Source organism: Dufourea novaeangliae, unplaced genomic scaffold (genome assembly GCF_001272555.1).
Source record: "Dufourea novaeangliae isolate 0120121106 unplaced genomic scaffold, ASM127255v1 scaffold39, whole genome shotgun sequence".
NCBI classification, from domain to species: Eukaryota; Metazoa; Arthropoda; class Insecta; order Hymenoptera; family Halictidae; genus Dufourea; species Dufourea novaeangliae.
Window position 1 is genome coordinate 2,519,789 of NW_015373918.1, and position 27,873 is coordinate 2,547,661.

The window sequence follows — 27,873 nt, forward strand, 5'->3', positions numbered from 1 at the left end:
AATCACACAAGGAAGATGTAACGCGCCAAACGCAAAAATTTGTTCGATAAGCCCGGAAATTGCTTATCTTTCTGTTTTCTGATAGACTTGAGTATGTATCGGTGATTGCCGATGTACGGATAAAGAACTTTTTATCCGGTACCACGATAGAATATCTCTGTTACCGTTTCTGCTTGTTCCCATGTTACCAGTCAGTCGGTGAACTGAACGATTCACTTCGAGACACATTTTTCCGAATGAATCGCCGTATTAACTTAACACTTGCAAGTGCAAAACCGATCGAAAGTTGTGTTAGATTGAAGTGAATTCGATAATTTTTAATGGTTGGTACCGTTGTCAACTAGTTTCTAACGAAAATAATAAAACTCTTACTTTGGTGATTCGATTCTCGTTTAAAAAAATAGCGTATACAAAAGAATAATCAAGACTGCTTGTTCTACAGCGAATAAAATCATAGGCTGCCGACACAAGGAAAAAGTGATAACGCTTCGATGGTTTTTTATTTATAATAAAAATGGTAAGTGTATTTAATTACGGAATTCGTACCTTTCATTCTGTAGACGCGTGTGTTTAATTCCCACAACTACGATACATTATATGTCAATAATCATTTAGGTACCTTAAAGTCGTTTAGCGATCTCTGTATTAATTGTTCTCCAGAAGTAATAGCAAAATGTGTAACGTTGTTGGGCGACAGAATACTCACGGTCGCTTGATAAGTCACTAGTTAAAAGCCATGAAACGCAAGGTTGCATACATTTATTGCATGACAGGTTTCTTAATGTATTCAATACGCTCGAGAATCAGTTCAATACATTACTACCAGCCGAATATTAATTGCATTTAACTGAGAAAAAGTGAATGGGACTAAAGTCGCCTTTTTCTATTCAGAAGTTAGGTAACTTAATTTATCGATCGCCTGCATACAGTCGCGCGCGTCGTTTGTACTGAATTATTGGTCCGTATTTATTTCATATGAAATTTGGAGATTGTATGCAATATATAAATTCCGATGTATGTACGTGTATGCGTACGTGCATACATACATACATACATACATACATATATGCATGTAATACAACTTGCCTTGTTTCGAAAGTATCCCGTTAAATTTTTCACGTTGGTATTTTAAAGGTAATGGGCTTCTTACTAATTAGAATATTTTATACATATAAAGCAATTTGAATGAACCTGTCTGTTATCTGCTCGTATGTACATGTTGATTGTGCTATTTATTAGCACCGTCCACCTAGAACAAGCTCAAGTTCAGTTCTATTTTGCACATAGTGCAGCTGTTCGTTGCGGTTGCGATAGTTAAAAATAAATTGTTCCAACGAAATAGCAACAACACGAGGAAAAAGAAAAAAAGTACAATGCAATGAGGAATTGGATCAATAAAAAAATTTGCCCGTGCTTTCGCAATAATGGTCCTAAATATCTATATCTTTTGGTGAGTCAATTTTAACTTCCATTCATTTTGTTATCTCGCTCCGACAAGCACTTATTTCTCTATTTTACGCTATTGCAACGGCGTGTCATTCTTATATCACGTGCAATTTATTTATCAAAGAAATTACTTGTAAATTAATCAAGCTTCATGGCAGTCGACATGAAATTATTGTATTCATTCGTGTAAATTATTTTGCTGCCAGTTGAGGGAGCAGCCGATGGTGGACGACCGCCATAAGTCACGTCTTCTAAACGAAGCCCCAATGCTAATGCTATTCTATCCCTCACGTAACTGTAAGCGCCTTGATTCTTATGCTCCTCTTGCAACCATAAGATCTAAATACACGTGAAACAACCGTACTACTTAAGTCACGACCAATACAAGAAAATTCGAACGCTACGCATTCGTTTACCTTTGCGTTTGGATACTTGGTCACTTCTTGTTTGAGAAGGTGGTACGGAAACGGACAAAGTTGCTCGATTCTGATGATCGCTATTTTATCCTCCAATTGTTTCCCTTGACGTTCCGCGACAAGATCGTAAAATACTTTTCCGGTGCAAAGCAATACCTTTTGCACGTTGCCTGGTTTTACGAACGGATCTGAGAGAACAGGCTTAAACTTAGTACCGGGTTCCATCTCATCGAAAGACGACAGGGCCATTGGATGACGGAGCAAGGATTTAGGTGACATAACGACCTGATTAAACGGATGAGTAATATAGATCGTTAGGCACGAAGTAATCACCGACTGCGCGGAACGGTCATTGGAATTCATCTAACCATTGGCTTTCGGAACGGCATTAGAATTTGGCGGCGTAAAGCGTGAAATAGACTCGCAGGTGTGGTCAAGTTGCAAACTATCCAATTTATCTCGAAAAGCTGTCGCGTCATAATCTGCTCGGGAGTTTCTCCCTGCGGAGCTCCGGGTTCTGTACCCGGTAAATGTACACAATCATCGTCGCAAAGTTGAAGAAATCGTTCCAGTCTCGCGGACGAATGTTCCGGACCTTGACCTTCCATTCCGTGTGGTAGAAGAAGCACTAATCCCACTTGTCTGCCCCATTTCGATTGTCCGGAACACAGGATGGTATCTAAGGTGACCTACGGGTTAAGTAACAGTAGAAATTCACCTTTAATACTACTTCACGTCTGACCAATATCTATGGGTAATAGGTATAGGTACATATTCATATGTACATACGTATGTATGCACAAAGACTATACATACGGCTAACATAATGTCACAGCGTCTGAGATAAGATTAGTGTATCGTTCACACGATAATGAAGGCAAACAACTGAAATCAATGGTTCATACACATCTCGATATCGAATGCGACATTGAAATTTGTATTGAATTAAAAACTATCTCGATAAGTAACCCAGAAAGGTATATTGCTTTATGTATATGTTATGAATATCGAACCAATGGGTTAGCAGTTTTATCTTAAGATTATACACTACCGTTTTGCACGAGGAAGAATTACCTGACACGTGTTTGCGAAATCACCAAATTGGCCTTCCCAAATCGTTAACGTATTGTGATTGTATGCCGAGTATCCTAACTCGAATCCTGAATTTGCGATCGAAAATAGTTTTTCAATTTATCAAGTCTTTCCATTAGATTTCCGTTCAGTTCTTTCCCGAAAACTCACCGCAAACGCCGTATTCGGACAACGAAGAGTTCGAAACCGTGTACAGAGCTTGTCCGGGAAATACGTCATGAAGAAGATTTTTATAAACCTTGTCCTTGCTCTGATCGTGGATTATATGTACTCGATGAGAGAAGGTACCACGTTCGACATCCTCGCCGGACAATCTCACGTGATGACCCTCTTTTAGTAAACTGAGAAACGCCAGACATTCACCCATCATCCAATCCGCTTTACGAGATTCCATCAGCTGTGCTCTTTTGTCCATTACCCTGAGCACCTGCGGAATTTATACAGTAAAGAATTTATACAGCGAGCTATTTATGAAAGAAATCGTTATACGTCAATCACTTCTCAAAACTAATCGAACAGAACGCATTTATGTATCGTTAATCCACGTCTAACGTACTTGAGCATGCGCTTCGATATCTTTCGGCGGAGTGGATATGTGCTTACAGATTGTCTTCATCGTTTCGATATCGACGCCAGTCGGCGGAATACCGTTCTGGGGGCTTTGATTCGCAAAAAAGTCTGTCCATGGTACATCATGCCAGTCGCTCAAATTCACCGAATCCATTTCCCGTACCTTCTGGAACTCTGATTCGCAGTGATCCCAATACTTTTGTGTCTCCTAGAAAACACAGAAACGAACACGAATACCACAAGAAGATCTGTTTTGCATGAGCAAAAAATATAATATGTATGTATGTACACAATTCCTCCGTATACCTTACACACACTTACTTCTTGGGCGAATGCCTCGGTGATCACTCCGTCTTTGTATAACTTATTCGTGTAAATGGAAAGCACATTCGGAAGTTCCTTTATGCGTTTGTACATCAAGGGCTGAGTTAACATTGGCTCGTCCAGTTCGTTGTGACCGAATCTTCGGTATCCAACCACGTCTATGACAACGTCATTGTGAAATTCTGCCCTGTTTAATAATAAATAATTAACGTAACCGAAATGATCGTGATACATTTGTATCTCGCGTCACGAAAGGATTCAGCTTCCGTTCGATGGATATTGCAATGCGGAATGAAATTGAATACCTGTATTCGCTAGCCACTTTACTGCAGTATGTCACCAAGTCGGGATCGTCGCCGTGAATGTGGAATATAGGGGCGTTAATAACACGTGCCACGTCCGTACAGTGTACGCTGGATCGAGAATACCTCGGGTCAGTGGTAAAACCAATCTATAGTTCGGCAAAGGTACTTGCGTTCAGTGTACGGATCAATGATACGCTAACAGGAAATTGTAAATATTGTTACCTGATTGTTGATAACGACATGAATGACACCACCGGTTGTGTACTCTGGCAGATCGCTTAAATGCATGGTCTCGTAAACGATACCTTGGCCCGCGAAGGCGGCATCGCCGTGAACCAAAATGGCCATCGATTTCTTACCAACTGGAAACATTTGAGTGATGCTGCAACCTTGAGAATATTTCTTAACGATAAAAAATTCCATACATACGCTTGGCATCATTCTTCTCGACTTGTTCTGCACGAATGCGACCAACTATTACAGGATCGATCGTCTCCAAATGCGACGGATTGGCCATCATGGCGATTAGCATTCTTTTATTGGTTCTAAAAATCAGACAATTCCTTTTTTCTTTAGAACAGAGGCCGCATATTGGAAAACCGCGGAAAGGTTCACCTTTCCAGTAATTTGTCCACGTGCGTTCCCAAGTGGTATTTCACATCGCCGGAACCGAAACCTTCCAGAGCCACCGGATTGAACTGAGTGAGCAGTTGATGTAGCGGTTTCGAGCACACGTTGGTTAAAGTATTCAAGCGACCACGATGAGCCATACCAATCACAGTAGATTCTACCCCTACGCAACAAAAAGAAAAAAGAAACCTTTCAATTATATTCATCTCGGTTTGATGTACATACATATGTATGCAGAGGACAACCGTATGAGGGACGCGTTGAAAAATTCTACCCTTTTCAGCCGACGTTTCTACGCACTCCGCCATCGCTGGAATAAATGATTCGCAGCCCTCCAGCCCGAATCGTTTCTCGGTTGGATACTTCTTCGCCAGGAAGCTCTCGAACGTCACTGCTTTCATGATATTGAACCAAATGAATTTTCTGTGCTCGGCTGGAAGTTCCCAAGCGCCTGGTACCTCAAATTTATCCCTTAACCAGTCCAACTGAAATGCATTTGGTGAAATTAAACGAGAAAAGAAGAAACAGAAAGGCGAAGAAAGGAAAACGGAAGAAAAATAACGCAAACGCGTCATTCCGAATCTTCCCAATACCCACCACCACAAGATCGTGAATGTAAGTGTATTCGAGACCCAGATGTCCACAGTAAACCTGATTCAATCTAGTCAGTATTTCGCGCAAGGAAAGGCTTCGTTTGGGACCACCGATTACTGTAAACGGTGCAAGAGGGAACTCGCGGTCCATATCGGCCTCGGTCATGCCTTTCAAATGGTGTCGCACTACGATCGCGGGTGGTAAATTCGGAGTACCCTGAAGCTTCTGGCTGTCTGCATTTTGTATGCCCAGAGGATCGACGTCGGCGATCAGATGACCCCGTGCCTACAACAGTTAAACAACAGAGCATCAATTCATTTATCAGTGGATTTACATCCAAAAGGAAAATAATCTTCTCTTCGCAAAGTTGGCTAATAGTAGATACTTGATAAGCTCTAATCGTGGCGTTGATATCCAAAGCTCCGTTTATGAAACTTTCACCTTGTAGCTCGCTGTCCGACTTTGTTCTTACGCTTTGTCCAGGAAACCGTGGTGCTGAGGTAAACAAGACAGTGAAGTGCCATTCGATTGCATTTTCACGAATGCTTTTAAGAGAAGGCTGACAAATCTACCTGGCTGTGGAACTGCCAGATTCGATGGTACCATTGTAGGCTCTGATTTGACACGTAACGGTGACGATGATTTGCTGCTTAAAGAACTCGTTGGACTATCTCCGTAAACAAATTTAAAGAAAGGGTCCCATGACGGACTCACGGACGTCGGATCCTTCAGCCACAGCTGATAGATGTGTTCCAAGTACTGGCTGTTGCTCATGTTAAGCAACAATTCGAATTTCCGGTTCTCATCGTGTTTGAAACGCACGACGGACTTTCGCGCGTCGGACACTGCCGAAAATTTGATCCGAGAAGTTTGCACTCGTGCATTGTAATCTCTGTAAGAACGATACAGATGCTGGATAAGACATCTTGTACCACAAAACGATCGTAAGTTTGTGTACATATCCCCATTTGCTTCTGCACACGACGACGACACTGTCCTGTTAATTAAATACCGCGGTGTACACGTAATTTCGAGATCGTTATCCGAATCTATCGAGTTATCAAATTATAATAATAACAAGGGGTCGTGTCAGCGTGACAACATTTGACGATTCGGAAGGTTGCGTTTGCGACGTACTTCGGATGATAAATATAATATTATGTATTATACACCAGGTGACATGTATGTAATAACAGTTTCGATTATGGCGGAAAAACAACTGAATCGATATGTGTACATAATATCATATATATCGTTGGAAATTTTACATCATCGATTAGTCAGTATACCTCTGAAGCTGTGACGGAGTTTATCGATGTTTTCCTACAGCAATATGTTGTACAAGTAAACGTTAGAAAAAAAGGTTCCTTAAATGGATTCCGTCGAGGAAGACGACGAATTGGAGATCGATCATGTCACGCAACCTTTGGATGATCTGATTAACCTTCCATACATAGAATTAGAAAAGAATATAACGTCGTTAGGAGCAAGAGTGATGCGATTTATTCGCAAAACAATCCTCAAATCGGACCGGTTAATTCGCATACCGATCCTTATACGGACCGAACACATTTACGCGCACGTCATACTTTTTTGGGAAGCAAGTTTGTAGCAAAGCTCTTTAAATCTTTCAATTTTGATCAGACAATGTAACACATTTAAACTAGCTGATCTTATTCGTGAATATTAACGAATGCTCAGACATGCATATACATACATACATACACTCCGCCTGATAAGTATTAGAACATATAAGGCATTACGAAATTGCTGAAAGTCTCAAATAAATATTGTTTAGGGGATATTAAAGCTAAATGGATAATGTTTATGTTACTATGAACTAATAAACGTGGCTTAGGGTATGCAATTTTTACAAAACGTCACATTTTTTTCATACAGACCACGTACTCGAATACTTATGACCGGTACTGTACGTTTGTATGTGTATATATGTATGTATGTACATATGTATGTACATATGGTAATAGAATATGTTTACAGGGTACTGGGAGTTCTAGATATACGGACCAGAGGACCATAAGTATTAGCCCGAGTAACGAATCAGCGCGAACAGTTTTTCCGAAGAATCGTATCGTGTCGAAAAAGGTAAGAGTCACTTGTGACGAATTTCTTGCATTTAAACTTGAAATTTCTCGGCTAAAAACGTTTAGACAGAACTTATTACTTTTCAAGTACACGATTTGGAATTTCATACCGAAGAATCTTTTCGAACAGTTCAGACGGATCGCGAATATTTATTTCCTTATATCGGCGTTCATAGCAACCTTAATAACGTCACCTGTCTCGCCCTGGACCAGTATCCTACCACTGGGCTTCGTTGTCTTTGTCACAGCGTGCAAACAGGGATACGAAGATTATCTTCGGTATGTGGAAGATAAACACATCAATCGGAAATATGTGACCGTTGTCCGCAACAAATGTATGCAGGCAAGTGTATTCCCATATTCGAGCATACATCTAATATGTAACCGCAGTGAAAGTTTAAAATCAGTGAAAATGACGATACTAATCTCAACCGTATATGATCTAGTAAATTCGTTGCCATGCTCGATAACTTATCGATAAGACAACACTCGAAGCTATTGCTTATGTGCTATTTATACTTTTATACATTACGCTCTTTTCTACAATTTTTTCTTCATGCATGTAGACAATTCACTGTGAACAAATAAGAGTGGGTGACCTGGTGAAAGTATCTCGAGACGAAGATGTACCCTGCGATCTCTTGTTTCTTTTCAGTACCGATGATTCGAAACGTTGCTACGTTACCACTGCCAATCTCGATGGCGAAACCAATTTAAAGGTAAGAAGAGAATCAACGTTCTCTTGAGATTCGTTCGAGTTCACCGCATCGAGACTTAAGTATTGCTGCCTGTTTAGACGTTGATAGTTCCAAAGATGCTCATGCACATGACTGCACCGCAAATAGTATCGATGGAGGCCACTATCACTTGCCAACATCCTTCGTCCGATCTCTATGGTTTCCATGGGAAACTCGAAATTACGAATGCCGTTGGGGACGTCAGTGGACACCTAACGATAGACAATCTGTTGCTTCGAGGTACCAGATTGAAAGATACAGAACACATTATTGGATGTGCAGTTTACACCGGCCAGGACACCAAATTGTCTTTGAATTCGAAGAAGAGAAGCAACAAATTCTCTACCACAGAAAAGTAAGCGCTTTCAACGAATTCAAATGAAAAAGTAAATATACATACATACATACATACGCGTTCGTTGCTTCTATAAAATCTTTGACACGCAGTTAATTGAAAATTCGATTTAAACACGATGCTTAATTGCAGATCGATTAACAAGTACATCGTTGTGTATATGATATTGTTACTAGTCGAAGTAATACAGTCTTGTATGGCGAAAATTATATTAAACGCAACTATAAAATGGAAATCGTACATCGGCGTTCAAGAATCTGTTTCCATTCCTTCGATGATCAATGATTTCTTTAGCTTCGCAGTTTTGTACAATTACATTGTACCCATATCGTTATACGTCACCATAGGTAAGAGCCAGTTTTTTTTCTTTTTAAACAATCCGTCCATCGATGTTATCGACGTTATAATGTTTCATCTTGCAGTATACTCCTTGTAAATTGCAGAGAAACAGAGCGACAAGTCTGACAAGTTTCGATCCATTGTTCTCGTTGCAGAATTACAAAAATTCCTCGGTTCGTTTTTCTTCGTCTGGGACATCGACATGTACGACGAAAGCACAAATCAGCCGCCTTTAACCAACACGTCGGACTTGAACGAAGAGCTGGGTCAGGTCGAGTTCTTGTTCGCGGACAAGACAGGCACGCTCACCGAAAACCTGATGGTGTTTAAGCGTTGCTCCATTAACGGAAAAACGTACATGGAGAAAGACTGCAACGGTTGCCTGTATTCGTTACCTCCCAGCGGGGACGAAAGGGAAGCTGTCGAGTTGACAAACTGGGAGGTAATTTCAATTGTAATCCGTTATACATAATTCCGTACATACATATGTATGTATTGTAGCGAAAAAGAATGTTTGAATGCGGAAGGAATGCGCGCCGAATAAATGAAAACGAATGAGATCGAGTAATAGGTAAGGTGTGAGTGATTGAACTTATATTTCTAACAGTATATAATTCTGATTGCAATATTAATTCTAATTACAGCCGGAAATATGGCATTTTATGATAAGCATTTCTCTGTGCCATACCGTTCAAATCTCTCCTCCGAGCCTGATGCCCAGCGTTATCGCGAACCGCATCGAGTATCGTGCCAGCTTTCGGCAAAAGAAGATCACACGAGTGAACAGTTCCTTGTTGATGCATCCGGATCTACCGGAATACCAGGTAATAATATCTTGTGTCAACGACGTCGTGTGACTATTGCCTCAACCGTGTATTTTTATCTCCGATAAATTGCGATAAACAACAGTGCTGACGGGGGTAAATACATACATATATATGTATGCTCTCGGTTCCCTGAATTTCTGTTTTAACGCGGCACGTGACGCGACACGGATCGACTAAACGAAAATATCAACAGTTCACGCGATACGTTTCATTAGAACGCACGCTTCTCAGAAGACCAAGAGCGTTTGTAAAGATAAACAAAAAAAATGTAGGTGGGTATTGCTATTCCATAGGCAGCATCGGCTGACGAGAAAGCTTTGGTAGAGGCCAGCGCCAGATGCGGAGTTGTTTTCCACAATTACACCAACGACACGATCGAACTTAAGGTCAATGACAGCTTGATGATGTTCGAGAAGATGGACGTTTTAGAGTTCACTTCTGGTTCGTATGAGTTCGTTGAGTAAACAGTAGTTCAGGTCAGATTCGTAATAAAAATCTGCCATCCAAGTTGACACAATGTCGTGCCTCTTCTCAAACAGAACGTAAGAGGATGTCGGTGATAGTCAAAGACAACGCTGGTGTTCACTGGTTGTATTGCAAAGGGGCAGATTCGGCTATATTACCGCTGATAGTCTCCGGAAAAGTCAATGAAACCATCGCCCATGTAGCTGACTTCTCTATGGTGTGTTCCTTACCATATGGTAGATTCGTATCATTTTCTTCTACTCTACACCATCTCGATCACCGTGTGTCTCTTTAAGCTCAATTGAAAGTGTTTTTTTCTTCAGAGAGGTTTACGAACGCTGGTTGTAGCGTACAAGAAGATGAATCAAAGTGAATACGAGAAATTGATACGAAAAGTAGAACAGGCCAGGCAAGTAATTGGCATTGAGCGAGCATCGTACATGGAAAGAGCTTACAATCAGATGGAAAGTGGACTCACTTTGCTAGGTGTAACCGCGGTCGAAGACCGTCTACAGGAGGACGTGCAAGACACGCTCGAATGCTTACGAGCCGCTGGCATTAAAGTGAGTAGACCTTACGATACAATTATAATAAAAATATAATCCTCTTTTTCGTTTTTCTTTGTCGCTATACAATATCACTTTGTAATTCAGATATGGATATTGACTGGGGACAAAGCGGAAACCGCGGAAAATATAGCCTTCCTTTGTGGTCAATTCAAAGAGGGTACAGAAATACTGAGAATGTTGGAAATAACTACACAACAAACCTGTATCCAACGTATTGCATATTTTGAGTGAGTATAATTTTTTACTTATCATCCTTCCGTACATACAATCAATCAACACACAAACATCTGTATTTACGATGATTTCAGACGGCGAATAAAACTTGAACCTCACAAACAGTATGGACTATTGGTTGATGGGAGTAGCATAGCAATAGCATTGAACAATTGTCCGGAAGAATTTAAATCGGTTGGAATCGCCTGTGAAGCGGTAGTTTGTTGCAGGCTGACGCCTTTGCAAAAAAGCGAGGCTAGTTTCGTATTTTCGAATAGAACAAACTGTTACACCGTATCAGACAATTTACTCAATAGATTCCGATTTTTGCTCTACAGATTGTAAGTTTGATCAAGAGTGCACACACTCGACCACACACTGCTGCTATTGGTGACGGGGGTAACGACATCGCGATGATACAAGAAGCGCACGTAGGAATCGGAATAATGGGTAAAGAGGGTCGCCAAGCAACCATGAGCTCCGATTTCGCGTTCGCCAAATTTAAATTTTTGAAAAAGGCACTGCTGGTACACGGACACTGGTTCTACGTGCGGATTAGCACTTTGACGTTGTACTTCTTTTATAAGAACATTTTGTTCATAACGCCACAATTACTGTTTGGACTGCACAGCGGTTTTTCTGCGCAGGTAAGGCATCAAACACTATTACACGTACATACATATGCACGTATGTATATCTAGTAATCCAGTAATAACAAATACAATGTAAATTGCAGGCATTTTACGACGGTATGTTTTTAATGCTTTTCAATGTAATATTTACATCTCTACCAGTAATAGTGTACGGGTTGTTGGAGCAGGATTACACATCTGATAAATTGTTACGGTTTCCCCATCTATATAAAATGTACAGAAATAATTATTTATTGAAGGGTACACAGTTCCTACAGTGGAGCGCTCTAGGTAAACGAAGCGATTTGTTAACGAGAACCTGCTTGACATAATATGGACCCAACTAATTACCAAGTTTCATGTACATTTCTGTTCAGGGTTCTGGCACGCCGCTGCGATATATTTTATGACGGAATATTTCATATTCATTAATCCTGTTAGTTTGTATAATAATACACCAGTAGATCAGTGGACATTCAGTACGTTTGTTTTTCACGTAGTTACATTGGTGGCTAATGTACAGGTACGTGTGTATTAAAAATGTTGCACACAATGTATCTATTAATAAGATATGTACATAGACGCAAACTGCTACTTAATTCATAATTTATAATTTACAGATACTACTACACAGTTCGTCTTGGACATTGCCGTTCGTGTTAGCAGTAGTATTTTCCGAGATGGCGTTTTTTGTATTCGTTATCTGCTACTCCTTTGTACACGTGTAAGTAACGATCGTATTTACATATTCGATCACATTTATATGTTCGATATTTCTCGATTTCAGAAGGTACGACGGTGACATGCTCGCTGTCTTCCCTAAAATATTATCATCGATATCTTTTTGGCTGCTGGCTATAGTCATTGTTATCGTTTGCCTAACTCCAGACTATTTACTTCTGGCATACAGTAGATACATGCCTGCGCGTATAATGAGGAAAAACGAGGAGCAGCCGCAATATATTATCAGTAACGGAAACGACGGAGAGAACCAGCCATTAGATAGAAGGGTAACAATTATACTACGTTACGCATATTGATAAGTTACATGTACAAATATGTATACTATTTCGGTGTATCAGAAAATCATATTCTCGGTCCGCAGTCTGGACAACTTTTTCGCATGATTCCATGGAAAGACACCTTCACGCTTAGCAGAACTGTGTAACTTCAATAAGATTACGTTGAATAATTTTGGCCGCCATCAAGATAATAACTTACATCACGTCTCACACGCAACGTAAGTCGTCAATCAGTTTCTGTTCGGTTGTAACGCATGAAACCAAGAAAAAAATTCTATTTATTTCTTTCAAGTAATATATTTTTCATGACGACATAAAATAAGTGTAGTGTAGTTGGTGTTGTAAATAAGTATGTACTATGGAGAGCTGACGAGATGATTAGCTTGACAGGACAGAAACAAGGGGAGTACTTCGTTCCCTCGCTCATCGACACGCGATACCATATGATCCGATTCTGTGATTTTTTTCGCTCATCATTTCGTCAGGCTTGCATGGTAGTCTGTGTCGGTATCGCGAACTAGCACAAACTGAGGTCTCTTTGGGGTGTTAGGTGCCAATCAATCGTGACTTATCTTTAGTGAACGCGAGTGCATTGCGATTAGTCAATCACAAGTTCGTAACAACTTATTTACTAATGTAAGTTAAAACAACCCTTCACACTTTGCCAGTTCCTTCTACATCGTTCCTTCCCTAATCCCTTCCACATCACTCTCAAAATCCTCTGCTATACATATACGTATTATACATGCACATGGCCGTACTCCGAAACGGATAGCAGATTAAATTGTGTGAAGTTTGAGCTTGATCGGATAAAGGGAAAGGAGCGTTTAAGCGTCCCAGGACTCCTTAAACATTTAAATAATTACTTAAACACACACAAAATTGATTTTATTCAATTATCCTCTAAGTTATTGATTATATCAGAAAACATGTCGTACAAAAATGCTGGGTAAATTCTTACAAATGCGAATTCCCTTGCGAATCGCACGCGTGTTCCGCTCCGTAGTTGGACCGGCATATCACGTTACCATTATCTACATATATGTATATATATATTGATTCGAGTCTTGTGCATATGGTATTGTAAACATAGACATACAAAAAACATAGTAATCATAATTTCACAGATAAACACACGCACGCCTCGCACGTAACAGTGCCAATTGTACCCTACATTTGCTTATCTAAATTAGTCTAGACCAGCCTAATCCGAACATAATTTCTAAAAAAATAATCAAATTTATGAAGTTTTCAAGAAATTCCTTCTTTAGTCACTATTGATTAAAAAAATGATAAAGGTACATTTCATTTTTTAAAATAAAAAAAATTTGTAAGTACATTTATTGCCAGGATTTATATTATTTTTTTCGGAAACCGTATCTCACCTGAAAAAAGTTGTAAAACATAAAAGATGATCGTTGTCTATTTAGATCTACAACTTTCATCTGACATGGTTTCTAATATAATCAATAACTTAGAGGATAATCAAATAAAATCGACTTTGTGTGCGTTTAAGTAATTATTTAAATGTTTAAGGACCTAGGGGCTCTTTTGTCTCTTACATTTAAACTTTTTAAAATGTGTTGTACTCAATTCCACAACTCGGAATCCAACAGTGGTAACGCCTTGAATTATCGATTTTACTGTTTCCCGTGTGCCTCGCACAAACCGTATACGTTGATATAAAGTAGACTCAAAATTTTGTTCTGAACAAAAAATATACGAAAATCAAATTTAGGAAAATTAATTGTTATTATTTTTTATATACTTTACGTTGTTTTATTTTCATTAACCGTATTTTCTAGTAAACCGTTAACATAAACAAAATATCGAAGGATAATGTCTCTTACATGGCAATTTCTGTGATTTTCCTCCCAAATGTGCTTCTCTACTTTCTTTTTTTTCTCGAAGCGCGACACTGCCTTGTGATAAGTATCAGTCAGTGTGATTTATGTATATTTAATGCCTTTTTATACTACTTATTACTATTATAGGATCCCATTCGTGGATAATTACGATGAGAATTATTTAAATTCCAGGAATAAAAGATACATTATTTATTTAATACAGAATATAATAAAGAACTCCTTCGTCAAATTCGAGCATTGGGATTCTTTAATCGTGCATAAGTTGTTTCAAACACCATACGATAAAAAAACATATGTATGTATGTGTTTTTGAACTTTGTGATTAATCTATACGCATTTTGTATTATTTAATAACAAAACTTTATAATAAAATCGTCAAAAACCAAACGCAGGCTAAGATTCTGTAAACCATCGATTCTCTCTGTACCAAACAAGTCTAACTTTGTTCAGACCTTATGACAAACAGAATGAGATTATAGCTTTGTGGGGTATGGGATGTTTATGACATACATTATGCATGTAATAAGTGTTTAATTGTACATATAGCAAGACATAAAGTAACCATTTGTTTCTGTCAATCTTTATAAACACGATAATTTGAAAGAAAACGTGTCGCGTAAAGCACAACGAAAAACAATACACCCATTGAATGAGATTATTATCGAGTGTTTTAGGATCTCAAATACCTCTTTGTGCATTGCATCTCGATCTACGCATGTGTGATATCAAGGCAGAACGGCGGCGGAACTCTTATACAAACAATACAGGTTCCGATGCGACAAATTTATACATTGTATGTATATACATATGCATATATGCATGTATGTAGAAATATTGATATAAAAAAACCGGATAACAGAGAAACGGTAATCAGAGGTTCATACATACATGTCAAACGATGTTGTTGGTCAGAATCAACACAGTCGGACGTCGGACAGCGTGTGCGACCGTGTGTCAATAGAATCTTTTGAAGGGAAAGCATGTTCTGTCGAAAAATGTTCGCTTACTGGTTTTTGTTGCTGCGTGGTTTTATCAGCGACCATTAAGTCTTGCACGACATTTTTTACGGCCTTTCAAAAATTGATTGAAAAACGTCAAAACAAGTAATTGATCGAAGGGGTACCTATAGTTTATTCAGTTCCTAGATTTCTTCTACAGTGAATGAATGAATGAAAATTAAATGTTACAACTATTGTTATAGTGTACGAAAATAAAGAATAAATTTTAATCAATTGTTTTACAGGCATGTTAAAGTAAATAAAGATGAGGATTTTGTCATGTCGTTTCCAACATGTCATAATAACAGCACTATTTGTCACTCTGCTATTCTGTGCTATCCAAGTTTTCAGATTGAGCTTCACCGACAATGATGTATCAAACTTGAATAAATTGTAAGCAATCTTTTTGTCGCTGCTGTATATTGTAGAATTCTATTGTTGCCATTTATAATGATTTATGATGTTTTAGAATACACATGAATTGGTTAATTAAGGAATCTGAACAATCTTACATTAGGTATGTTATTTAAATATAGTATACAAGTATCGAATAATATAACGTTATGAGATATTAAAGAAACATGTATGTTTTAGGGAAGGAGTTGTAGCTTGCAAATTACCTCAATTAGATGTTTCCAATCCAGAAATCACAAAATTCATCCATGATGTTCCTCCTGTAACATGTAGCCCTGAGAACTGGGTTATAGTCAATGGCTCAACACTTGTTATTAGCAATGACATAAAGAAAAAATATGGCTGGATATCTTGTACTTTTAGTGGTAGGTTGCATAAACCTTGTACCAATGTTACTATGTCATATATTATTCGATGTGTTCATATTAATTGTAATTCTCTATAGAAATTCTTAGAGACGATGACTACACTGTGTCATTTATGACTCCAGTCAAGTCAGATAATTACTATGTATTAAAACACAGTGATTTTGTTGATGTTAAATGTGAATCAAAGAACGGGGAAGAGTAAGTAAGTTGTATATAAAAATATTTCGTTGGTAAATTGAACAGACTTCCCGTTAAGATGAAAGTTTTTTTAGGTGGCACAGTATCATGGCTGGAGTAAAGGATGATCCTCAGGTGAAAGAGAAAAGCAAATGGGAAAACACTGCGAACAATAATCCAAAACTAAATGTACTTATGTTTGGGTTTGATTCATTGTCACGAAATACATTCATACGTAAATTGCCAAAGACGTATCAGTACTTACAGGAAGATTTAGGTGCTTTAGTTTTAGAAGGATATAACATAGTGGGTGATGGGACTCCTCAAGCCCTCATTCCTATTCTGACTGGAAAAATTGAACTCGAACTACCAGACACAAGAAAACGTATGGGACGGAAAGCAAATTTTGTTAATGTGTATCCAATGATATGGAATCAATACAAAAAACAAGGATATATCACAGGATTTATGGAAGACGTACATCACATTGGAACTTTCACATATCGTTTGAAAGGATTTAAGGAACAACCAACTGACCATTACATGAGAACTTTCTATGTAGCTGCAAGTCCATATTTTAGGTATTACAATAGGCTTTGCATTGGAAGTATTCCCCGGCATATGGTACGTTGGAATTTTCACTAATGATAACTATGCACGAGTACAAAGAGTATAAAGTCTTATGTAATTGGTACCTGGTACAGGTGATGTTGAACTATATTAAAGAAATTTTCAATGTTTACAAACATCAACCAAAATTCTTGTTTGGATTTCATGGAGAACTTTCACACGATTCCTACAACGATATAGGAGTAGTGGACAAAGACTTGCACAATTGGATAAAAGATTTACACGAACTTGGTTACTTGAATAACACAGTACTAATACTGATGAGTGATCATGGACATAGGTACGCATTTAAGCGATATACCTGAATAGGATTTCATTTTTTAGTAGAATATAATTAAGAAAGTGTTATGACTCGAAATAAATAAATAAATACATGTTTTACAGATTTGCAGAAATTCGGAACACCTTACAGGGTAAACAAGAAGAGAGACTTCCATTCTTTTCCTTTATCTTTCCTCCGTGGTTTAAAAAGACTTATCCAAAAGCATACACGAACTTTTTGCATAATACTCATTACTTAACAACACCGTTTGATGTACATAAAACACTAGAAAATTTATTGAATTTTGAAACTCCAAAAGACGGGGATCGTCACCAAAAAGCAATTAGTTTATTCGATAAGGTAAAAGTATTATGTAAATTCTATTTGCATAGAATTTTTATACATTACCATTAATTTTAAACTATTAACCAATGATATTGCATAATAATGTAGATACCATTAGAAAGAACATGTGCAGACGCATGTATAGAACCACATTGGTGTGCTTGCCTTAGTTGGCAAGAAATTTCAATTGAAGATGCCAATGTAATTGCTGCAGCCAAATACTTTGTACACTTTCTTAACGATTATACAAAGGAATACCGCCGTATTTGTGCACAGTTGCAATTAAAGGAAATATTATGGGCTGCTAAACTTATACCGAATGAAGGTATTTTATTTTGTAGTTCTTTTTAAAATTGCTGCCTGTTTTAAACTAAGAAAAAACTAAATTATAGGTTTATTAAAATTTCAAAAATCGGGAGATCAAGATGGTTTTTTAGGGGACTTTAGTGCAAAAACAAAACTAACCACTAAAATTTATCAACTGAAAGTAAAGACAGAACCAGGAAATGGATTGTTTGAAGTGAGCATTACCTATAATATAAGGAAAAATACTTTTTCAACCAAAGTAAGTTTATTAATTGTCACTTTCCAAAAAAAAAACTTATACAAGACTATATGAAAACTTACACTGAAAGTTTAGATTTCAGATATCAGTAGAATCAATATGTACGGATCACAAGCACGATGCGTGGAAAATTCGTTATTTCATTTAAGAAAATACTGTTTTTGCATGCCATGAATAAGCAATAACTTATAGATATTAGAATCTCATTAAAAGTAGCATATAAAAGAGTGTACTTTTTCATTGTATCTCCACTATGGCATAAACTAATAGCTTTGTGTTTGCTACATGAAATATAATGGTATCTGTAGTTTTACAAATATCTCTGATCTGATATTTATATATCTCTCAATTATTATAAATTATGTATGTACAGCAGTGCCTTTGTATTGCTAAAGTATGCCAAAATATCGATAGAATTTAATATATAGAATATCCTTCTTATTTCATACTCTGTATATACTTCGCATGTGATATTCGATAATTATATCTTTATTATATAGGTACTACATGTCTTTCGTATACTACATAGTATTGTGTACATTATTTAGTCAGAGATGATGAAATTTCATAAGTCTTCTATAACACAACCACTTCACTTATCCTTACTACAATGAGTTGATAATTTATATAATACAGTCATTTTACTGAAAAATCAATCTTCTAATGTTCTTTTTCTTTAAATAATCTTATATTGCCCCAGATAGACTATATTCTCCAAATTGATGTAAGAATGTTGTAATTTCATGAGCAATGGTATCCACTAATAAAAATCCAATATTTTGTATGTGCGATGGATTATATGGGAAATAAGCTTGTGCTCTATCATCTTTGGCAACTACTTGCAAAGCTAATGTGCTAACTGATAAATCCGAATCATTTTGTTTCTGCACTCTAAAATGATTATGGATAAGTTCATTTTTTTTATAAAATGGATTTTATTACCTAAAGTGTAAATAAATATACTGTAAAACCTTATTAAATCTTTATAAATAGTTTTGGTAATATCCAAATATGGATCTAATATGTCTTCATATTGACACAGCGTTCCTCCAAGAACAAGCATTTGAAAAATACGAAATATGAATTCGTCTCTGTCATCTTTTGAATATAAATTATATTCTGGACATTCCTCATCAAGTAACATCTGTAAAGATTAATGTGTAAATAGACCTGCACTACTGAAATATTAACTATAACGAATGTCAATTTGTACTCCTCTAAGGCGATCAGAAATTAGAAAATTTTCAATTTCCATATCATATCTCTTACAAATAGTCCCAGATTTGTAAACAATTCCATTTTTTGGATCTTTTAGTTTATCAAAAAAAGACATGCTCAAAACAGAACAAGCCACAGGCTTTATGTCTACAATTGATGCTGTCATACCTAATAATTGGAAACAGAATTAATAATGTATATTACTTTATTATAAAAGATATACTTCTTCAATACCTTGTTTTACCCAACAGTTTCCTTGCTTTATTATCAATTCGTTTGCAACACTATTCTCTTTAAAGAATGCCTAAGGGTAATTAAAATATAGTTAATTCATATAAACATTGTACAAACACATTTAATATTGAATTGTACTCTACATGATGATATGTAATAATGTACTAATTAACTAACATCTGCCAGATGATATTTATGATACTGCTGAAAAGGTTCATTGAATGAAAAATGTTGAATAACAAAGTTTCCATTTATCCCCCTGTAAAACGAAAAGAACACTTTGTTACATGTATACATACATATATATATATATATATATATATATATATATATATAATACGTTGCTATTACCATTTCGAAAGTAAATTTTGCGTTGTTTTGTTATTAATTCCTACGTAATTCTTTTGGGCAAGAGGCACAAACGTATATTTCGGTTCGACTTCCATGTTTCAACAATTGTATTATTACTATGGAGACGACAAATGTACACGATCAAACTTCCCACTTAAAATTTCGAACAAAATCGATCACAGCCCATTCGTATGTATTATTTACTACGAAAATGGTGTTCTTTTCCATTAAACCTCGTCTATGGGGTGGTACATACATATATGGAAAGAACTGTTCTACGAACGGAGTACTTAAGTATTTTTCGAAAGAATTCTCGATCGACTTAGCACAACGTACAATCACCTTTACTGTCAGAAACAATAAAAATACAGCGTCAAATATCACTCATCTCTTAATGTGTAACAAATTATTTGTTATAACACACAAGTTACCTCTTTGCAAGATATTGTTAAACATTCTGCCAGTTGTTTTATAATAGAAATGGTTATTAATTATAATTAATAGAAATTGAGATATAAATGAATAACGTGGAAAATTTGGATATTATAATAAATTTTTACAAGTGGATAATTCTTATTTTATCGTAAATGAAATTAACGTACTTAAACAACAACCCTGTTTTAATATTTATGAGAAATGCTTAATGTTAGTTATTTTATTTAAATGATATTAACTACGTTTTGTGCATAAGTTTCGAAGAACTTTTTAAGAAAGTGAGAATTTATGTACATATTCGGGGACAGCACGTGGAACAAGCACGCCACACCGGCGTCGCCTGACTGGCCGATGCATTGCTAAGTATGCGTCGCGCTTCAAGTGCTTCGAAGTTCGACTGCGAGTATCTGTGTACATATACATAGACGATCACGATACATAATTAGGAGCTAATAAGGTCGAGTCCCAAGTTTCAATAAGTAGGACACAGGGGAAAGAGAGGTAGTTGTTAGCATTGCAAGGCGTACGTCGTTACCACGTGACAACTCTGTTATCTCTCTATCTCACTTGATCTTGTATGTCCCGTTCGCTCTTTTCGTCACCAATGAATTTGATTCGTCGGAACTTATGAGCTCCCAACCATACCTACTCTGCGAGAAGTAAAAGTATAGGTATACATAACACGTGGTTCACGGGTTGTCAGACAGAGTGTCGTCATTGTGTATTTTCACCTTCTTCCGTGTATGCATTACTGTCGTTGTATAATATACAACATTTAAACGCAATAATTACAGAGTACGTTAAAAGAAAAATGACAATGCAAGATATAAACATTCAATTGATATTGCCTACGTTGGGAAGTCAGTCGTAACAAATTTTCTTACGTTGAAACGTCGTTGAAAGTAGTCTTCTTAAATTGTATAGGTGAGATACGTCTAAATGAAAACTGATGTTGCATTGATTACTACGCAACTATTTTCGATACCCGTGAAAGTTTTAAGTCCAAATAACGAACGCACACGTTTGAACATCGCCTGTTTTTCGAGTTTGATACTTTTTTTGTGTTCAGTCGTAAATCATTCAAAACAATGCTAAAGAGGGTTGTATCGACTGCGAAATCAACATTTGGTAATATTTACTCCCGCTCCGTTACAAAATTGTCAGTGAAACAAAAGGAGAATGTTGAAGATAAAATGCAAGCTTGGCAGATACACTCGTACGGTGGTCTAGAAGAATTGAAGCTTTCAACCGTTCGAATTCCAGTGATTGCTAGACCAACAGATATACTAGTGAGAATTGAAGCGTCTAGCGTAAATTCAATAGACATCGCTATGATGGGTAAAAGAATCTCTTGTTACTGACCTCTCTTTCTCACGATCTAGGCTTAAAATGGCATATATGTATTTGTATTATGATGTCCTTAGGAGGATATGGAGCAACAGTTCTAAACTTAATGAGAAAAGCAAGAAATCTTACCGGTGGACAATACGAAGGGCTAGAACTTCCTTTAACAATGGGTAGAGATTTTTCTGGTGTAGTAGTTTCAAAAGGGCACGGCGTGGGCAACAGGTTAAAGTTAGGCGATGAAGTATGGGGTGTAGTTCCACCCGAGCAACAGGGTTGTCATGCTGGTTATGCACTTGTGGATACTGATTTAGTAAATAGTACCTTTGACCTGTTTGATTGTTTGGAAACAATAGAATTCTTTATCGTACATTGAATACACGAGGTAACTAAATAATGTGAAATTATATGCATCCTTAGGTGAATCCACGTCCTAAAAATATATCACACATAGAGGCAGCTAGTATATTATATGCTGGTCTTACAGCATGGTCTGCGTTATGGATTACTGGTGGATTGTGTTACAAAACTGTCATGACCACCAGAAAGAATAACAGAGTATTAATATTGGGTGGTTCAGGTGGCGTAGGAACATTGGCAATACAGCTCGCAAAGGCTTGGAACATGCATGTACGTCTCTGAACGGGTCACCATTATTTAGTAAATATACCCATAACGAGTATATTTATCAATTATAATTATGAAATACAAACAAAATTTATTTAGGTCATAACTACTTGTAGCAGCGATGCCATAAATCTAGTACAAAAGTTAGGGGCAGATGTAGTAATCGATTATAAATTAGACGATGCAGATTCTAGACTAATTGTGGAAGGACCGTATGTAATACATTCATTGGATATACGTAAAAAAAAGTATTTAGTACTAATTTTACCATTATTTCGAGTTATAGATACAATATTATTTTGGACTGCGCAAATCATGGTCCGTATAAAATACGATCAAAGGGCTATCCGCACTGTACATACATAACTTTGAATTCACCGTTATTAAAAAATATCGATCGACATGGATTGATTGCTGGAACGGTGAAAAACATAGGAGAGTTAATGAAATATAATATCCCATCTGTTGAAAATAAAAGTTTCGTAAAGTGGGGCTTTTTTACACCTTCTCAAGTAGGAATCAAAGCTCTTCAAGAATTTATTGAAAGCGGAAAGGTATACTTATGATTTCGCAAGAATTCAATTGTTCGTTCATCAGTTATTGCTGATCATGAAAAATACCTGCTCTTGTATTGATTTGTAATTAATTGCAGATTATCCCTGTGGTGAAGAAAGTATACCAATTTCAAGAATTACCACTGGCATATGATCGAATGGCTCAGGGTCATTTACGGGGTAAACTAGTTATCGATATGAGATAGTACGTCGATGTGAAACGACATCTTAACTAGTAGAGATGCAGTATGTAAAGAAAGAACTTATTTCGTTCAATAATACTCGGGCATACATTTTTTATATAAATCTTAATTATATTTTGTGTATAACCTTTTATATTTTCTTGTCTATTGCGCATTGAAAAGCGTCATTTCCAAAACCAACTTTATCTCGAACTCCACGCCAGCTGTCCTCAGCAATTTCGGCCGCCTTTTCTTTACCGTCTCTCAACACTTCCCTCAAATATGCTGGTTCTTTGATCAATTTTGAAAATTCTTCACGTATCGGAGATAGCTTCTCTATGATTAAATCAGCTAACAGTAATTTGTACCTGCGTAATACAATTGGAAACATGAAAAGGTCCATTTAATGATTGGAAGAGACACAAAAAAAAAATTGTATGTGTTCATACTTTCCAGTGTCTAATCCTTGCATTTCTAAACATATCTCTTGTGGTATTTTTCCAGTAAGCATAGAATGAATGGTGATTAAATTAGCTACACCAGGACGTTTATCGGGTTCGTAAGTTATCTCTGATGTAAAATCTGTTATAGCTTTTTTTATTCTGCCTAACAAAATGCTCGGTTCATCCAATATGTTTATTCTACTTTTTGGATCTTTACTTGATTTTGACATTTTCTTTGAAGGATCACGTAGAGACTTTATTCGTTGACTCGCATCGTCTGTGATATAAATACAGGTGTATAATTGTATTTCTACATGTCCAGGGAGTACATACGTATATAGGATGTTAAAGAAAGTTGCAGCCAAACTACAGGAACACAGTACTCATCAAATCAAAATCAAGAAAAGTCTTAATAACCATGGGTACAAAAATCATCGAGTTCGGAGTTACAATACGTGTTATCACCTATGAGCCATTTATAATTTATCAGTTACTACAAAATCAAGCAAAGTAAACACAATACTGGTACTAGATACAGTAGATAAACATACAATGTCATTTAGGTAACAGTAAACATAAGAATGTATTTGGTTGCTCTCGTATTACAGCATCTGTGTGCTGTAGAAGACAGGTAATATTTGAATAACAACTTTTTTTTTAACGGATGAAGATATCCTGTAACTTAGAAATTAATGATTTTCATACCCTTGTGTATTATGACTTTTTTGTTTGTTTTGATGCATAGTACATGCTGCTGAAGCATGGCCACAACTTTTTTCAACATTCTGTACAAATCTGAATAGTGAGAAAAAGTTTACCATTAACTAACTTGTGAGGTACAAGGAAAACATTTCCAAATTTGTTATTAAACGAAAAAGCCAACTCTTGTGCTAATTGAATGTGCTGAACTTGATCTTGTCCAACAGGAACATGAGTTGCTCTGCACCATACAATTACTGTATTTTACTTTCTTCAGAAAATAATTTGTATTAAAAACTTTCTATAAAGATATTTTTAAACTATGTCACAAGACAAACTTTAAAAAACGTACACCGTAACTGTCCTGTCTCAAATGCTTACCTATATAGTAGTATATCAGCTGCTTGTAAAACAGGATAAATAAATAAACCTAAGGGAACATTTTTCAATGTTTCACTTTTCTCTTTGAATTGAGGTAAGTGTGCTAATCTAGGCAAAGTTGTTATACATCCAAGAACCCAACATAATTCTGCGTGCATAGGCACTGTAGATTGTTGAAATAGTATACTTTTCCTTGGATCTATCCCACATGCTAACAATGTTGCAGTCATTCTTAATGTATTGTTGTACAACTCTTTGTGGTCCTAGGACATATACTTTTAATGAAATCCCTACTTTTGTTTCATGAAAAAATTTTATATAATTTCAAAGTAAAAAAGCAGAAATCAATAACAGTAATTTCAAGAATATCTTTTAAGGCACAAAACGTTTGGAAACTCACATTCGGCAGAGTAATAGAATGCATGTCTGCGATGCACCAAATAACATTTTCTTTGTCATCCTGTAATTGTTTCCATTTTTTAATAACACCCAAATAATTTCCTAAATGAACATCTCCAGTAGGTTGAATTCCTGAAAATATTCTTCTTGGATGATTGCACTGTGAAACCTGTACATTTGACATCATATTATTTATACATTTTATATATCTTCCATATATGCAAGGTGAATGAAGATGAAACTGAACCTTTCGATTGCATTGTTTTATACGTATTCGCTTGCAGGTAATATTTTCGATTGCAACAATGTTTTTCAATAGCATAAACATTTCGTGTATATAAGTAAAATACTAATTACAGGCCCTAAAAAATTTCCACGTTTGAATAATTTTATAAAGTAGTATCATTAAATTCTAGCTTGGAGTTCCTTACAGGATACTCTATATAAACTTTAAAATCTCTAAGGATTCATTGCACCACAGGCAATTATATGTAATATACACTCGCCAATAATACCATGTGTTTACATACCATTGTGCATACACAACTAACCAACACACACAAAAAGGACTGTGATTTACTACACAGACGAGATAGAAAATAGACTTATCATCTTATGGGACTTTATGTCTCATGTTCTAAAATACCGATCGTGTAAACAGTCAGAGATTTTTTGCTGCCCTCTACGTTATGAGAACGGTGAATTCGTGAATTACGGTAGAAGCCCAATAATTGAGTGTCCGTTAATTGATCGCTAGGAACGCCCCTCGCTCCAACGTATCCCTCGACAACTTGAAAATTTGAACAGAAATATAGCCACATTCCTTAACATTTCCTCTACAAAATACGAATCTTCGAGCATGGTTTTTCTTATCAGTTATGCCTCGTCTGTGGTGATGCGAACAGATTATATCCAGAACAAGAAATTCTTGACACTTGCATCTAGCCAGTAAAGAAACTAACAAGAATCAATTGATCAAAATGAGCAAAAGCTCGCAGCCAATTGGCTCATATTATTTGCTATATAGTTCGCCAACTTGTAAGTGATTATAGTTGCCAATTATATACCAAATAATAATGATTGCCCAGGTCTCACCACGTGGAGGTTGCTGCGAATGGAGACCCAAGGAGGATAGATGGAATCACATGCGTTCCACATCTATCCCCCTTTTACAATAATGTTTGCATATTCAACAACGCAGAAACTAAAACTAACATGGACGTAGCCAGGAGGGGCACTTGCCCCCCCCCTGGACGGAAAAAAATTGCATTGCTTCCCCCTGACTGATAACCTGGCCATGCTAATGGAAACTAATGTTCAAATAACGCAGTTATTTTTTAAACCCGTTCGGCTTTATGACAATCCTCGGTTGATGAGAAACCTTCATATACTGATCTTTGTTTTATGTTTTATGTCACTTTGACGCAAAAATCTACTCGTCGCGAAACGCCTTCTTGTACATGCCTGTGATGTCTCATACATCAGTCAAAATACACTACTCAATTTTTATTTCTGTCGTCGAGTAACGTGGTAGTACGCATTTGTGATATAATTTAGTACAAATTGTTAATGTACAATTGTAGATACAGTATTAAAAATATTAATGAAGACAAATATTCATCTTAAAGTACTTCACAATACACTGGTATATTATATACTGTATTCAAATAGTAAATAAATTTACGTTATATTAATTTCGTTATTTATCTATAAATGACGGTATAACTGTTGAAAATAATAATTAAGACACTAATGGGTGAAATAAAATTTTATTAACATACGAACTATCATAAAAATGAACTCTAATACCAAAGGTGTCCAACTGCCGCCCACAAGCTACAAGCAATTACAGGTTTCCCCTCGTAGATATCCCCGACTACCGACCTCAGATTGACTCGAGCGAGTCAATCCAAGTCCCATAGTGAGGGTACCTGCGGAGGGGAAGAATGCTGCGCATAAGTAGTAGATGGACAACTCTGGTCTGCCCTTTTTAATGGACAGAATACAAATACTCAATCCTTCTGAGTATATACGTCTACCATACAAATATGTTTATACACAATACATGCTGGTGAAACACAGTAGTACCTTCCCTGCATTTAACGCTCACACTCCATTAAAGTGGTCGTGAGTACACACCAGTACGTCTCGATACTCTACCCGTGTACGTAACCGTATGCGTTCTTTGCCAGTGGCAACGAAAACACCGGCCACGATAACTGGAAATCGCAATGCACTTTTCAATGGTCATACATGCACAACGTGTTAAATTATTCCATAACACGCGGTTTTTCACTAGGGCGTGCATATCGATGCACAGGTGACATAACTTAATACGTCTTCTTTTTATGCACCGATACTTTATCGCGATTCCCAGTACACGTGTTCCATTATTTCATGGAACTTGCAAATACGAATGATACCTTTGTGTCTCGCGACACTGGTTCCGGGATTGAAACGTGCTGTCGCGTCTCGTGGTATTGCGCTAACTGCTACACATGTCTATCCAGGAAGGCACCACCACGTTTTCTTCTCTATCATAAACATACCGGTGTGGTTTTCGTTCTTTTTACTCTGTATTAGAATCTACCGATGATACTTATTTGCAGACATTAATGATTTGAATATTATTTTTTTTATCAGCTGACCATTATTTATAGGCCATTGCGAATTTTCTTATGTATTTCTATTTATGTTATTCTAGTTATGTTATTGTATTATTTAACTTTTTTTATATA

General features: G+C 36.7%; 5 protein-coding genes across 5 annotated transcripts; 3 read left to right on the forward strand and 2 right to left on the reverse strand.

The window, feature by feature from the left end:
- Positions 1-501: 501 nt before the first annotated feature.
- Positions 502-12,659, forward strand: LOC107194413 (probable phospholipid-transporting ATPase IF). Its single transcript, XM_015584032.1, has 18 exons — positions 502-517; positions 7,379-7,483; positions 7,571-7,825; positions 8,049-8,201; positions 8,279-8,574; positions 8,707-8,921; positions 9,069-9,355; positions 9,558-9,737; positions 10,034-10,181; positions 10,280-10,422; positions 10,529-10,768; positions 10,859-11,001; positions 11,083-11,242; positions 11,326-11,634; positions 11,724-11,910; positions 11,997-12,142; positions 12,240-12,343; positions 12,407-12,659. Exons 1-18 carry the CDS (start codon positions 515-517, stop codon positions 12,657-12,659), a joined length of 3,327 nt encoding a protein of 1,108 aa, XP_015439518.1. The 5' UTR covers positions 502-514.
- Positions 12,660-15,426: 2,767 nt separating this feature from the next.
- On the forward strand, positions 15,427-18,839 carry LOC107194414. Its single transcript, XM_015584033.1, has 11 exons — positions 15,427-15,628; positions 15,753-15,900; positions 15,977-16,024; positions 16,102-16,286; positions 16,367-16,487; positions 16,562-17,090; positions 17,171-17,376; positions 17,481-17,718; positions 17,812-18,028; positions 18,096-18,268; positions 18,798-18,839. Exons 2-11 carry the CDS (start codon positions 15,773-15,775, stop codon positions 18,837-18,839), a joined length of 1,887 nt encoding a protein of 628 aa, XP_015439519.1. The 5' UTR covers positions 15,427-15,628; positions 15,753-15,772.
- A 115-nt stretch (positions 18,840-18,954) lies between these two features.
- Positions 18,955-20,166, reverse strand: LOC107194415 (uncharacterized protein C11orf70 homolog). Its single transcript, XM_015584035.1, has 6 exons — positions 20,072-20,166; positions 19,898-19,979; positions 19,721-19,790; positions 19,482-19,654; positions 19,240-19,412; positions 18,955-19,159 (listed from the first exon to the last, which is right to left on the reverse strand). The coding sequence occupies exons 1-6, from the start codon at positions 20,164-20,166 to the stop codon at positions 18,955-18,957; spliced, it is 798 nt and encodes a 265-aa protein (XP_015439521.1).
- A 1,126-nt stretch (positions 20,167-21,292) lies between these two features.
- On the forward strand, positions 21,293-23,314 carry LOC107194422 (reticulon-4-interacting protein 1, mitochondrial). Its single transcript, XM_015584043.1, has 6 exons — positions 21,293-21,844; positions 21,931-22,163; positions 22,271-22,480; positions 22,577-22,689; positions 22,764-23,031; positions 23,130-23,314. Exons 1-6 carry the CDS (start codon positions 21,595-21,597, stop codon positions 23,235-23,237), a joined length of 1,182 nt encoding a protein of 393 aa, XP_015439529.1. The 5' UTR covers positions 21,293-21,594; the 3' UTR covers positions 23,238-23,314.
- Positions 23,315-23,320: 6 nt separating this feature from the next.
- Positions 23,321-25,463, reverse strand: LOC107194423 (tryptophan--tRNA ligase, mitochondrial). Its single transcript, XM_015584044.1, has 6 exons — positions 25,383-25,463; positions 25,137-25,304; positions 24,737-24,999; positions 24,475-24,596; positions 23,663-23,933; positions 23,321-23,581 (listed from the first exon to the last, which is right to left on the reverse strand). Exons 1-6 carry the CDS (start codon positions 25,461-25,463, stop codon positions 23,365-23,367), a joined length of 1,122 nt encoding a protein of 373 aa, XP_015439530.1. The 3' UTR covers positions 23,321-23,364.
- Positions 25,464-27,873: the final 2,410 nt, after the last annotated feature.

Bases quoted from the DNA above. Each gene is read 5' to 3' on its own strand.
- LOC107194413 (XM_015584032.1), top strand. The intron at 7,484-7,570 runs GTAAGAGTCACT...TTACTTTTCAAG, and splicing joins ATCGTATCGTGTCGAAAAAG to TACACGATTTGGAATTTCAT. The intron at 7,826-8,048 runs GCAAGTGTATTC...TCATGCATGTAG, and splicing joins TCCGCAACAAATGTATGCAG to ACAATTCACTGTGAACAAAT.
- LOC107194414 (XM_015584033.1), top strand. From the start codon at position 15,773: ATGAGGATTTTGTCATGTCGTTTCCAACATGTCATAATAACAGCACTA. The intron at 15,901-15,976 runs GTAAGCAATCTT...ATGATGTTTTAG, and splicing joins GTATCAAACTTGAATAAATT to AATACACATGAATTGGTTAA. The intron at 16,488-16,561 runs GTAAGTAAGTTG...AAGTTTTTTTAG, and splicing joins GAATCAAAGAACGGGGAAGA to GTGGCACAGTATCATGGCTG.
- LOC107194415 (XM_015584035.1), bottom strand. From the start codon at position 20,166: ATGGAAGTCGAACCGAAATATACGTTTGTGCCTCTTGCCCAAAAGAAT. The intron at 19,655-19,720 runs GTATTGAAGAAG...TCCAATTATTAG, and splicing joins AAACTGTTGGGTAAAACAAG to GTATGACAGCATCAATTGTA. The intron at 19,413-19,481 runs GTACAAATTGAC...TAATCTTTACAG, and splicing joins TTTCTGATCGCCTTAGAGGA to ATGTTACTTGATGAGGAATG.
- LOC107194422 (XM_015584043.1), top strand. From the start codon at position 21,595: ATGCTAAAGAGGGTTGTATCGACTGCGAAATCAACATTTGGTAATATT. The intron at 22,481-22,576 runs GTACGTCTCTGA...AAATTTATTTAG, and splicing joins CAAAGGCTTGGAACATGCAT to GTCATAACTACTTGTAGCAG. The intron at 23,032-23,129 runs GTATACTTATGA...AATTAATTGCAG, and splicing joins AATTTATTGAAAGCGGAAAG to ATTATCCCTGTGGTGAAGAA.
- LOC107194423 (XM_015584044.1), bottom strand. From the start codon at position 25,463: ATGTTTATGCTATTGAAAAACATTGTTGCAATCGAAAATATTACCTGC. The intron at 25,000-25,136 runs GTGAGTTTCCAA...TATATGTCCTAG, and splicing joins ATTCTATTACTCTGCCGAAT to GACCACAAAGAGTTGTACAA. The intron at 24,597-24,736 runs GTAAGCATTTGA...TGTATGGTGCAG, and splicing joins GCTGATATACTACTATATAG to AGCAACTCATGTTCCTGTTG.